Here is an 11,470-nt window from a genome sequence, read left to right on the forward strand (position 1 = left end):
CGGCGGGGTGACAGGCGTGCCGTGGGGAAGCGGCGATCTGCTCTCTCCGTCTGACGCTGCTGCCCTAATCTGCCTTTCAGATCGGTTGTACTTCGCTACTTTACGAAATAAACCGAAAAGTACGGTAAACACCCACTACTTCTGTACTGACGAGGAACTGGTCTATGAAAAGTAAGTGATGTGATCTGTTGTGTTCTGCATGTTCAAAGTGATCACCTAAGATTCTTCCCAATGCGTTTTAATACTATATGGAATATTTTTGCCATATTTAGCTACTTGCACAAAGCGTGAGTATGAAGTTAGCCTGAATAATTTATAGGTTAGCTAAAACTACTTTAACAAGATTGATATTTTAAAGAAACACAGAAACAACTACAAGACCAGTTAAATGGCTTAAATTGTGTTTGAGCTAGGGGAAGGATAGCTGAACTTCGTAAGTTTTGGGGTTTTTTGTTTTATTTTTTTTTTTATAAGGTGGAGAAGATCTCTTAAGACTAATTACATCTTATTAAATGGTGTCTTTAAATAGAAGGCTATTGTTTGGTATGAATAGATGAAACAATTTGTTTTATATGTATTTTCCTGTGTAGAGATTATGAAGTGATTACCTTTTATACAGGCTCATAAGAATACAAAGCTTAAACATGCTTTTGAAGAAATCTGCAACTGTTTCTATAGTCTGCAGAAGGTTTTGAGATAGCACTTCCTGTTGCCTTTTGTAGCTCTAGAACAGCAAAAAAAGTATTTTCCGTGAAGTAAAAGCTTCATGTGTTTGGAAGACAGTGACAGCGCATAGAAGTTGTGAATACTATTAAAGGACATAAAATACAGTAAATGCATAAAGTAATAGCTCTATGCCGTGGTTAAAAAGTAGTTGCTCTACTGTGATCCCATATCAACTGTTTCATGTGTGATGATATATCTAGCCACTTGACAAGCGGGTTGCTTGCAGCACAAATGAAACAAAAATGTGTCTTAGTTTAAATACAACTTTCTTTCCATATGAGTTGAAGAGCTTGTGAGCATCAACCATTCTTCTTCCCCGTCTCCAGTACTGCTTCTGTGAAGATGTAAACCAATCTTCTTTGGTTTCTAGCTTACTTGCTATGCACAGCTTGTAGGTTTAGGGTTTATTTTCTACACATGTTTTTGAGTCTTCATTATCTTCATCTGTGTGTCTTCTACTGGAGTTCCTAATGATTTGTTCCCAAAGTTGACTTTTGTAATTAATTGCTTGGGTTGGGAGTAGGTTATGAAATGATCACTAGCTAATCTGGGTTGGAAGGGACTTCAGGAGTACTCTAAGGTCAAGGCTGACCTACTATTAAAAGCAGAATTTAGCTGGAGAAGGTCCTGAGCAATTTGTGTTATAAGAATATGTTCCACTTTCTTTAATGAAAGAAAAATTTGATCTTGTTTCTCTTCTAAGACTTCTGTGTTATGCTTGACACATAATTTTGTTTGTAATTCTTAATATGCTTCTAGAAAGGGTGAAGGAATCTTATATGGGATTTGATCTTGGAGGTGGGAAGGGGGAGCAGTTCTGTACTCTCTTAGTTTGTATCATATTTACCAAAAAAAAGTACTGAGAAATTTGAGGGGAAAAAAAAGTTACATTCTTTAACATGTATACAGGAAATTCAGTATGTATACTCCTTAACCCAAATATATGTTAACCACATACTAGAGTGTAACTTGATAGCAGATACAATTAAAAGATAATGGAAGGAAACAGTGTTTCCTTTATCTTCTAGGGCACAGCTAAAGATTTTGGATGTGTAAATTGCGGTGTATTTTCTGAATTGATAGTTTCTAAACTATTTGGTCTTTTTAAAAAGTACGATCCTATATTTGATACAGTAATAGCATGCTCCCTTTTGTGCTCTCAAATTAAAATACTAAAACATAATATGAAGTATTCCCCTGATATTTGTATTGCAGCACCCATCAGTGTATGCAATATTTGGTAGTAAAACTATGCCTGATCTTATTTTTATTTTTTTCTTCTCTTTTTCCCCTCTCATGTCCAAGGAAGCTTATATTGTCTCAGGGAAGTAAAAGCAGGTGTTAGTGGAAGAAAATACAAAACGGTAACCTTAACTATCTCTCTGAAATTAGAAAGCTAGAGGCAAAATGAGGAATAGAATGTGAGTCTCTTGGTTCTTGGAGGAATACTGATTTTACTATAGCTCCCCTTTTCCTTATGGTCATGGGTGAGCTTGACATCAGTCTGTTATGTTTCACAGGCTGCACAGCAAGGTGAGGGCCCTGATATCAGGGGTTGTCTGTAAATAGTAGTGGAGTGTAACTTTAATACACCAGATTGGATCTTCTAATTTTCTCAAATGCAGCCTTCTTTCTGAGAAAGTGGTTCGACATATTTGTTATGTGATAGCAGAATAAACATTTGGAAGTGAGTTTTGGAGTAGCTTGGAACAGTGGTTTCCAGAGTCTTCATTCAAAATGGCCTGTGCTGTTCTTGCTGATCAGAATTTCATGTCCACTTCTGCTTTTTAATCAAATTAGTTGTTCAGATTGTTACAAGGAGGAGGATAGGAGATGTCTACTCAAGGACAAAATCCTCAGCACCACTGACGTACGCAACTTTGTTAATACGACTGTTCATTGATTTAAATTTGTTTAGATGCATCATCCTAGTGACAAGAATGTCATACTTCATCGTGCATAGAAGTAAACTGCTTTTCGTTGGGCTGTTATTCTGTTACTTTAGTGATAACTCTGAAGTGTGAAGTATTACAGAAATTTATTTACCCAACTTTACTGAGGTGTCAGTTTGCTTTAAATGAAGCAGCATATGATCTAAAAACCCACGAATATGTAGGTTTGGGGTTGTTTGATTCTGGAGAGCATGTTATTGGATCACATGGTACTTTTAAAATCTCACTGCCTTGGTTCCCTTTTTTCCCCCCACTCTTGAAGAGACATAAGGAAGTAATAGTGTACATTAATAGTATATCCTATTCATTAAACAAAACAGCTGTAGTGCTAATTTGGAAGTTTGGGTCTAATTACTTCTGACTTGCTCTTGCAGTTTGTCATGTGACTTATCCCTAAATTGTACACTAAGTGTGGTTATGTAATTTTGAGTACTTTAGCCTTCAGTTTTCACTTGAAGTTGTCAACTGTTCTAATGAATTCATAACACTGTCTTCACTTATTTAAACATTCACACTTTTAAAAATAAGAAAGATAGGCCTAAATGCTTTTAAGAACATCTCAAATGCTAGCTGACTAGGAACTTGCTACTAGAACTGTCACTATTTTGGTTAAATGTGCTGCAATTTATGTTTGAACCTATTATGCTAGGGGAAATGGTATGTGAATTCCACAGCTGAGAGAACAAGGAACTGAATTAATTTATCCAATTCTGATTTCTCTCTTTTTGATCTGATTCTGTAAGATTGTCAGTCAGTCTCTTTCTGAAACTGAGGTCCCTCCTGAGAAGGTCTGCACTACTGCTTAGAAGGGAATACAATTTTTCAGGGTAATGTAGCGCAGGTAACAATTTCTTCAGGAAAATTGAGTTAATGAGAAATAATCGAGCTTGATGAAGACTGTCATTTGGCAAATAGACAAGCCTTGCCTTGGCAAGACCTCAATTAATGAATTAGGCACTAGTAAGAAGCTTTTTCTTCTCTAAGAATAGCTTCTTTCATGTTTCACCTTTCAGTAAACAGATCTGGGTTGAGAATACTACACTTGACTGGTTAACTTGGCTTTCACAGATTTTCATCAAAGCAACTTTTTATGTCCTTTTTATTGTTGAGTAGTTTTCTCAAAATCAAAATTTAGATAATGAGAAACAGGAATCTTTTACTGATAACTTATAATAGCAGCTTTCATAAATCATAATGTTTTTATTCAGTCATTTGTTCTGACTTTGGATCTCTTATGAACAGCTTTTGCAGATCTAGTCTCTGACATCTTATGAGCAGCTGTAGAAGTAATGAATATGATATTCTCTGTACAACCTATGTTTTAAAATAAAACTCTTCCAAGACATGGTATGTTACTTGCCCATTTCATAGCAGTCTTAATGTTAGCTGCACTTTGAGTTCAAGCAGCAGTAGAATAAGACTCGCATATGCTTAGCTACAACACTATTCAGTGAGTACTGTTTAGACTTCGACTTATAAGGACTCATTTCATTCACTGCATGTGTATATGCAAAGAAGCACTTTCTCTTCCCTGTGACAAGAGTAAGGGTCAACTTGTTTATTTTTACTTTGGCTAAATGATTCTTTTCTGTCGCTATCCAGTAACAGTACTTTCATAGGAAACCTGAAATTCTCCATCGTTCCTGTGGCTTATATCATTTGAAAGGAAAGAGAAAACTTAAACTTGTTACAACAAACAGAGCTGTCACTTCACACAGGGAACAGGGAGCTCCTTGTTCACACCAGTAGCTTTTGAAGACTTGAACTTGACTATCAGATGACCAACATAATTTAGTAAGCTAAAGTCCACAAAACAGGAAATTTCTCAACTTCTAACGTCTATCAATGTGAATGTAAATACAAACCAGAAAAAGTTCATATACTAATACCAGCTTTTGTATGTCTAATTCTTACAGATTAATTTTAAGAATAGTACTCCAGCTTTATTTTGTGTTCCATCTTAAAATGAGAGACTTAAAATTCACTGCAAACAAGAATATCAGAAGATTTAAGAACGGGGAGTGGCAGCTTTTCCTTTCGACATGATCTACTGGCACAATTTTCTATATGAAATTTGTAAAGTGCTATGCCTTAACATCTGCGGTCTTCTCTTCAGTCCAGCAGTTTCATAAATTTTATACCCACTCATTGCTTTACCATATTTGTCTTCACTTCTTTGTATGGAAAAGATAAAAGCAATTGCCAAAAGTATTGAGGAATTTTTTTGTTTGCAGGAAATGAGTACCAGGATAAAACAGATTTGTTTTCTAGGCTCCAGTTTTATACTGAACAGGAGTGTAGCTTGATATAAGAACCTCCTTATGAGAAACTTGGCCCCTGTTAAGATTACTTTTTTCCATACAGAGCAGCTTTTTAACGTGACCTGAAGATTGTTCTACAGGAAAACTTTTTATGGGAGAACCTCTTCACTGATACTTTGTTCTTGATGTCAAAGAGCATGACATCAAAAATGCATATGTCTGGAATAGCTCTTTAATTAGCTGTAGTTTGGATCTATGAGTTCTTGTTGGATTTTGAAGAATCAGGATCTTGAGCAGGATTTGGAACATTCAAGGGGAAATGGAGTGAGTACCTGGTGTTTTGCGTAATGCAGAGCCTCTGCATTATTCCTACCTTTAGATGCAAGCAGTGAGGTGATATACCATTTCTAGGGTTATATTTGCTGTGTCATTCTGCGTCTATTCAGAAGTGTGCAATCCCTAATTAGTATTAGTGTGGACTGATTCTCTTGGTGTTCATCCAATAACATTTTTGCATATAAGATGTGTTCAGCTTATGATTTGAAGCATTTATCTGTAGTAGCCACTTGGCTACTTCTGCAGTAGCTGTTTCTTGTACTGCTTAATGGCTAGATTCAGAGCACATGCAGCAAGGCCCTTACAGTGACCGGAATGTTCCAGTAATCCAGCCTAGGAAAGGGGGAGAGAAAAGCAAGTGGAGAATGTTCTTCTCATTCTAATTCAGCCTCATTGCTTAATTTCAATAGTAAGCTGGATTTTTGTAGAATGCTGAAAAATTAGTGTAATTTTGCAGTTAGGAAGCTGTATTTCTGCTAGTTTCTGAAGTTCTTGTGGTTAAATAATTTGAGTAATTGAGTAAAAGTAATGAGCAGGCTTGGGGTGATCCTGTTTTTGGCAGGAAAAGGACTTCATATGGTTGGTGGTCTCCAAGAAGGCAAGGTTCCTACCTAAAAGAGAAGTTTGTACTTCAATTCTGGTATACATACTCCAGAAAATGATTGCAATTGCTAAACTGTGCCTCTTTTCAAGTTACTAAACCAGTAACTGAGTAAGCTGCTACACAAGTAATGTCATCCCCTCTGAGCATTATTGCATTGTTAGAACTAACTTGGTGTATCTGCCCTATTTCTACCCCCATGCCCCCAGTACAGTAATTAGGCTTTGGACCATATTCAAACCATTGGAAATGCCTATGGTAAGAATGTATGCATATGCTCATTTTCAGTGTAGCAGTAACACTGAACTTGCACTGGTCTGTCATGAAGAAAAGAACCCTGAAACAGCTTTTCAGGTAGGAATCTCCTATCCTTTCATCTGTACCTCTGGTGCTGTATCAGAAAACCTGCAAGTGAATGGCCACATAAAAATACTGCTCTGCTGTATTCATCTGTGCAGGGAAAAAGCAGCAGGCTTCTGTGGTAAAGTGTAAGCAGAGCACTTTATCTTTGAAGGGTAACTTGATTATCTTGGCCATAAAAAGATTGACTGTGATGTTAATATGGAGGTTATCAATTAATTTCAAAGTCTGCCAGGCTATAGTATTCCTTCATTGACTGTAACCAGGCTCCATCCAATAGTTCAAGATGTGGAAGCTGTTTATCATTCTAGTGCTGTAACTAGGGTCAGTGGTATTCAAACGCTTAGTAAAAAGTGACTTCAACATTCAGAAGGGGTGCCGAAGGCTTCAGCTGACTCATGGCTCCTTCACGTGGCTTCCAATGGAACTGCAGACAGAAACAGTAAGTTGCTGTCCAGGAGAGTTGTGGACTACACTTCTTTCACCATTAAATTCACTGGAAGAATGTACAGTAACTGCTTGCATAACAGAGTAGACCAACAAGCTCTTTATGGGCTGGCCTTTCTAGGTGGATGACCATTCCTATGATACAATACAGCAAATACCTCGCATGTTACGGTATCAGAACTGATAGGAAGGATTGGTTCTAGGAGTCTCTTCCAAGGAGAATACAGATTCCAGAAACCTATGGTACTGCTTCCAGGTAGTGTTACAATAGTATTTTTGAAGTAGAGTATTTAAATATTCATCTAGTGTGTTCTGGGGGTTTGCTACTTCTTAGTTTGAGAAGCATAAGTATAGCAAATATCCATGGGATGAGGGGGAAGAATAATTTAAGCTATCATCTAAGTATTTGATTAAAACAAAATATAATTAAATGTAGATTAATACCATACTTTCCTTCTGTTCCTCATATCTGGTTCCTACCGCCATTGTAAATGACTGCCTCAACTGGCTTAAGCTTCAGAGGCATCCTGACTTCTTATTGTGTATAAATGCTTTTTAAAACATCTAGAAACAAAGAAAGTCTATTAGCTGTAAAAGAGATGGAAGTAAAATAATATTGGATAGTTTCTTATCAGTAACTGTCATAAGACTTGATTTCTTTTATGTTTATTTTCAACTTCTGCCAGATAAAAGTCTTTATTCGGATGATGACTTGATGTGTCATTTCTTCCTTATTCCCTGTAGCCCTCATTTCCCATCTTCCGCTTATATTTAACTCTATGTCAAAATTCTCTTCTTAAGAATATCCTCTGGGTGAGTCAGGATCAAATGTGTCTCATTCAAGTACAAAAATGTCCTGTTATAGTAAAAGTAACAAGGGTGCATAAGAGCAAACCCTTCTGTTTGGACATTTGTAAAGCACTTGTTTCACTCCTGTTTAAAAAAAACCTCAATCTTATTCCAATTTAAAGGTATTAAGTGGAGAAAGTTAAAATTATACATGTAACAACCTTTCTTCCTCACATATCTACCACAATGTTTTATCAACTAAGCCAATGGCTGGTTAACACTGCCTACAATGGTGTTATGTAAATAGCTTTGGAATTGCCAGTGTTTGGTGTATGAGTAATAATGCTGGTGCAACAGTGACCAAAAGTGCCTTTCCTTTATGATTGTGTTTGGATTCTGAGAAATACCTTCTATCTGCAGCATTAGACAAACAGTGGTAGTACCAGAGTCTTAAACATTGATGCTTCCCCTCCACCCCGTGTTAAAAGCAGCACAACATACTTAATGGTAGTAAGTGATGGAGAAATAATCAGTCTAAGTTTTTGACATCTTTAGCTTAGTGGCTGAGAGGATCTGAATAGCTTTATTTTGTAGAAATGTAATTACTTCATGGATAGACTCAAATGTATTTTATTGTTATCCATACCAAAATAGTAAGTACTTTGTCTGTTGTAGATAAATTGATTTGTAAATTAATTTTAATGTGCTTTTTCTACACATCATTTGAGTTGTATCATGTGGAAAGGTAGAAATGGATATGTGACTTCATATTGATGTACTTCTAGTAAATGAATAGTAATAAAAACCTGTTATCCTAAAGCATGGCTGTAGTTCTTCAGTGCTTTTATATGAACTGTGTGTTCAGTTATATCTTTGAGCTGATCAAAGCTGCTTTCTTCACGCTGATTTAAAAAAGTATTCTCTATTGTAGTAACTATCATATACCACACTTTTTCACAATACTTGAAAAAGTATTTTTCACAAAATAATCTTAAAATCCTAAATTCTACTCTTCATCGTATATTTAAGTGAAAGAATACTCTAAAAGTTAATGGAACAAGATAGGGTTGTGTTTTTGATTTGGAGAAGGTGTTAGTGCACCAGAATGGGAAGAGATGTTAGTAAGCCTCCTATATAGTTTTTCTAGAAGCTACATTCACTCTAGTGTTAGAGCTCCAGTTTTAACTTCTTACTTGTAATAACTTGTCAGTCTTAGAACACTTTTTTTCATTTCATCTCTATTAACTGTATGGAGGGTTTTGTTTTAAAAATAACTATAACTGTTGACCTTATCTGTCAGATTTATCTAACAAAGGATGAGGAATTCTAGAGTTAAACCCTGCTTTACTGCCACTGCAATTTTCCCTTGAGTTGGTTAACTTCTGTGCAACCTACAAATAAAGTCCTAAGAGTTGGACAGCTTAGTCTTTGACCCTGCTAGTGAGCTTCTGTAATTAAGCATTATGTCCTAATATTTTGTACTGAGGGGTTGAACTGAATCTTTACAACATCAAATAACATAAATGTTTAAGTAGGTGATACTGAAATAGCATTGGTGTGGCAGGCAGGCTACACAACCTAGACAGTAATCGGAGTGATGTAAGTGTCTCTTTGCACTGGGCTTGGCTTTTTTGTTTGAGAGAATGTGGGGAGGAGGATATTAATAAAGTTATAAACACCAAAAAGATAAGGCACTCCTACTTCGTGTCCACTTACAATAGCAGAATCGCTGAAGCTGGAAGGCACCTCTGGAGATCTTCTAATCCAGCCCCTGGGCTCAAAGCAAGGTCAAGAAGAACAGGTTGCTCAGCCTTGTACAATTGGGTTGTGAATCTGCAACCTCTTCACAATGTTTGAATGCCCTCGAAGTAAAAGTTTTCATCTTATATTTAACTAGAACGTAGTTAGTTTTCCTGAAAAATAAACCCTCTGCCATGGGGAAGAAAGCTTGAAAGGTACTACCACGTAGTCTATCATCTGATTTCAGTAAGTTTTCACTCCTTCAAGGCCCAGAGGTCATAGAGCATAGTTACTTTTTTTCTTTTGTCATTCTCCAAATAACATGCATTCAGATGCTGATGGCCTGTTTTGTTTGTCAATAGGCAAGAAGTGTCCTGTCTCTTATCAAAAGACTTAAGGCAGAACAGGTTAAAATAGTTTAAAGTACATTCTCACTGTAATTTATAAGCTGTGCATCAACAAATTTTCATAGACCATCAAGATAAAGACTTTCACATACAAAAAGGAAATATATTGGAACCCTAGGAAGCGTTAGGTAGGAAGCGCACTGTGAATCCCTGCCAGGAACTTTTATTGTGCAATAGTTCTCCTGTACAGACTACTGCTATTAGCTCTTATCCTAAGGACAGTGATTGCTGCTTCAAAGGTAATACAAACATTTAAGAAAATCTAGAAGAGAGAAACAGGAACAATCAGAAGACAGTAAATGAATAATGATTTGGAAGAACAGCCTAGAGACAAGAGGATTGGGGAGACAAAAAGGAAACATAATTACATGTAAAGTGTATATGTAATCTCTGGAATAGTGGAGGATGGGATAAAAAGAAGTAAGCTTACATTTCAGATGGAGATCAAGACTGGATACTATTAAATAAATTTTCTTATGGGTAGTAAAATTTACGTAGCTTATTCATCATGGTATCTAATGATACATTCTTATCTTAAGCAGTTGTAGAACCTTTATCTAGGGTGACATCAGCATGGCTTAAAGGGGAGTAGATCATGTCTTGAAGTTCTTCACTGTCATTTTGTCCAAAACCAGACTGGATATCATGGGATGAAGAAAAATCTCTGTAGTCAGTGTGTGTATATAATGGAAGAGATACTTACTGGAACACCTTAAACAGAAGCTACAAATGTTTTCACATTAATTGTTACTATTGTCCTCTTAAATGAATCAATAAAGGACTTATCTATTGCACCATATATATTGGCTACTTGGTATCCCCCAGAAGTTACTCATTTGCAGGTTTATCAAGAACATGCATGCTGAAATTTGCTTAGGTCTTTTGTATAAATAATACCTTTTTTGTTCTTTTTCTCCCAGTTTCTATGGAGATTTTGGACCTTTAAATTTGGCAATGTTATACAGATACTGCTGTAAACTAAATAAGAAATTAAAGGTAAGCTTTGTTTAAAAACAATATTCCTATATTTTTGTGTTTTGAAACTCACCTAAAATATATTATCCAGTTTGAAAGGGGTTGTTAGGTGATTATCTAGATGGTTACTACTAAGCTTTAAGGTTATTCCTTGTTCTGAATTCTTTTCCCTCCGAAGGATGGAAGAAATGAGTATGTCCTCATTGTTGCTTAGCCAGTGAGGCACTGAAGGATATGTGGTGCAAAGGTAATTACTCACCACCTCCCACCAGCAGACCGTGCTCGGCCTGTCTCTGAGCAACTGTTAATTTAGAAAGACTGTTCCTCAGTTCTGTGGCAGAGTGTGATGTTATGGTATGGAACAGCCCTCTGGTCAGTTTGGGTCAGCCATTCTGACTGTGTGCCCTACCAGCGTCTTGCCCACCCTAGCCTACTTGCTGTGGGGCCAGAGGGAGAGATAGGCAGCCTTGATGCTGTGCAAGCACTGTTTGGCAATAGTTAAAACATTGGTGCATTATCAGCACAGTTTTAATCACAAATCTAAAACACAGCATCATGCAGGCTGCTGTGGAGAAAACCTAACTCTGTCACAGCCAGACCCAGTACACTGAGGACATAGCTGTATATTTAACCTGGTCCCCAAATGCCTGTGAAAATGATTTGCAGCATGTACAGAAAATATAACAACTGCAAGAAATGAAACAGATGTTTTAATTCAAAAGTACTAATTCATATCGCTTGTGTGCAAATATTTAGTGAGTTTCTCCTTGATATTACAGATTTAAAATAATTATATTATAAAATATTAGACCTGTTAATGACAGAGAGGAAAATGGGACAACAGATGTGATAACATTGGCCACTGTATAGAGCATT

General features: G+C 36.5%; 1 protein-coding gene across 1 annotated transcript in view; it reads left to right on the plus strand.

Annotated features, from left to right (window-relative positions):
• Nucleotides 1-28: 28 nt before the first annotated feature.
• Nucleotides 29-11,470, plus strand: part of CDC14A (cell division cycle 14A) — a gene marked incomplete at its 5' end in the record, with an annotated part of 58,283 nt that continues 46,841 nt past the window's right edge. Inside the window, 2 exon segments of the mRNA XM_010290872.1 lie at nucleotides 29-171; nucleotides 10,540-10,615. Of these exon segments, the coding sequence (XP_010289174.1) occupies nucleotides 29-171; nucleotides 10,540-10,615 (219 nt within the window).

The sequence above is a fragment of the Phaethon lepturus genome, unplaced genomic scaffold (assembly GCF_000687285.1).
Source record: "Phaethon lepturus isolate BGI_N335 unplaced genomic scaffold, ASM68728v1 scaffold17687, whole genome shotgun sequence".
Taxonomy (NCBI): Eukaryota; Metazoa; Chordata; class Aves; order Phaethontiformes; family Phaethontidae; genus Phaethon; species Phaethon lepturus.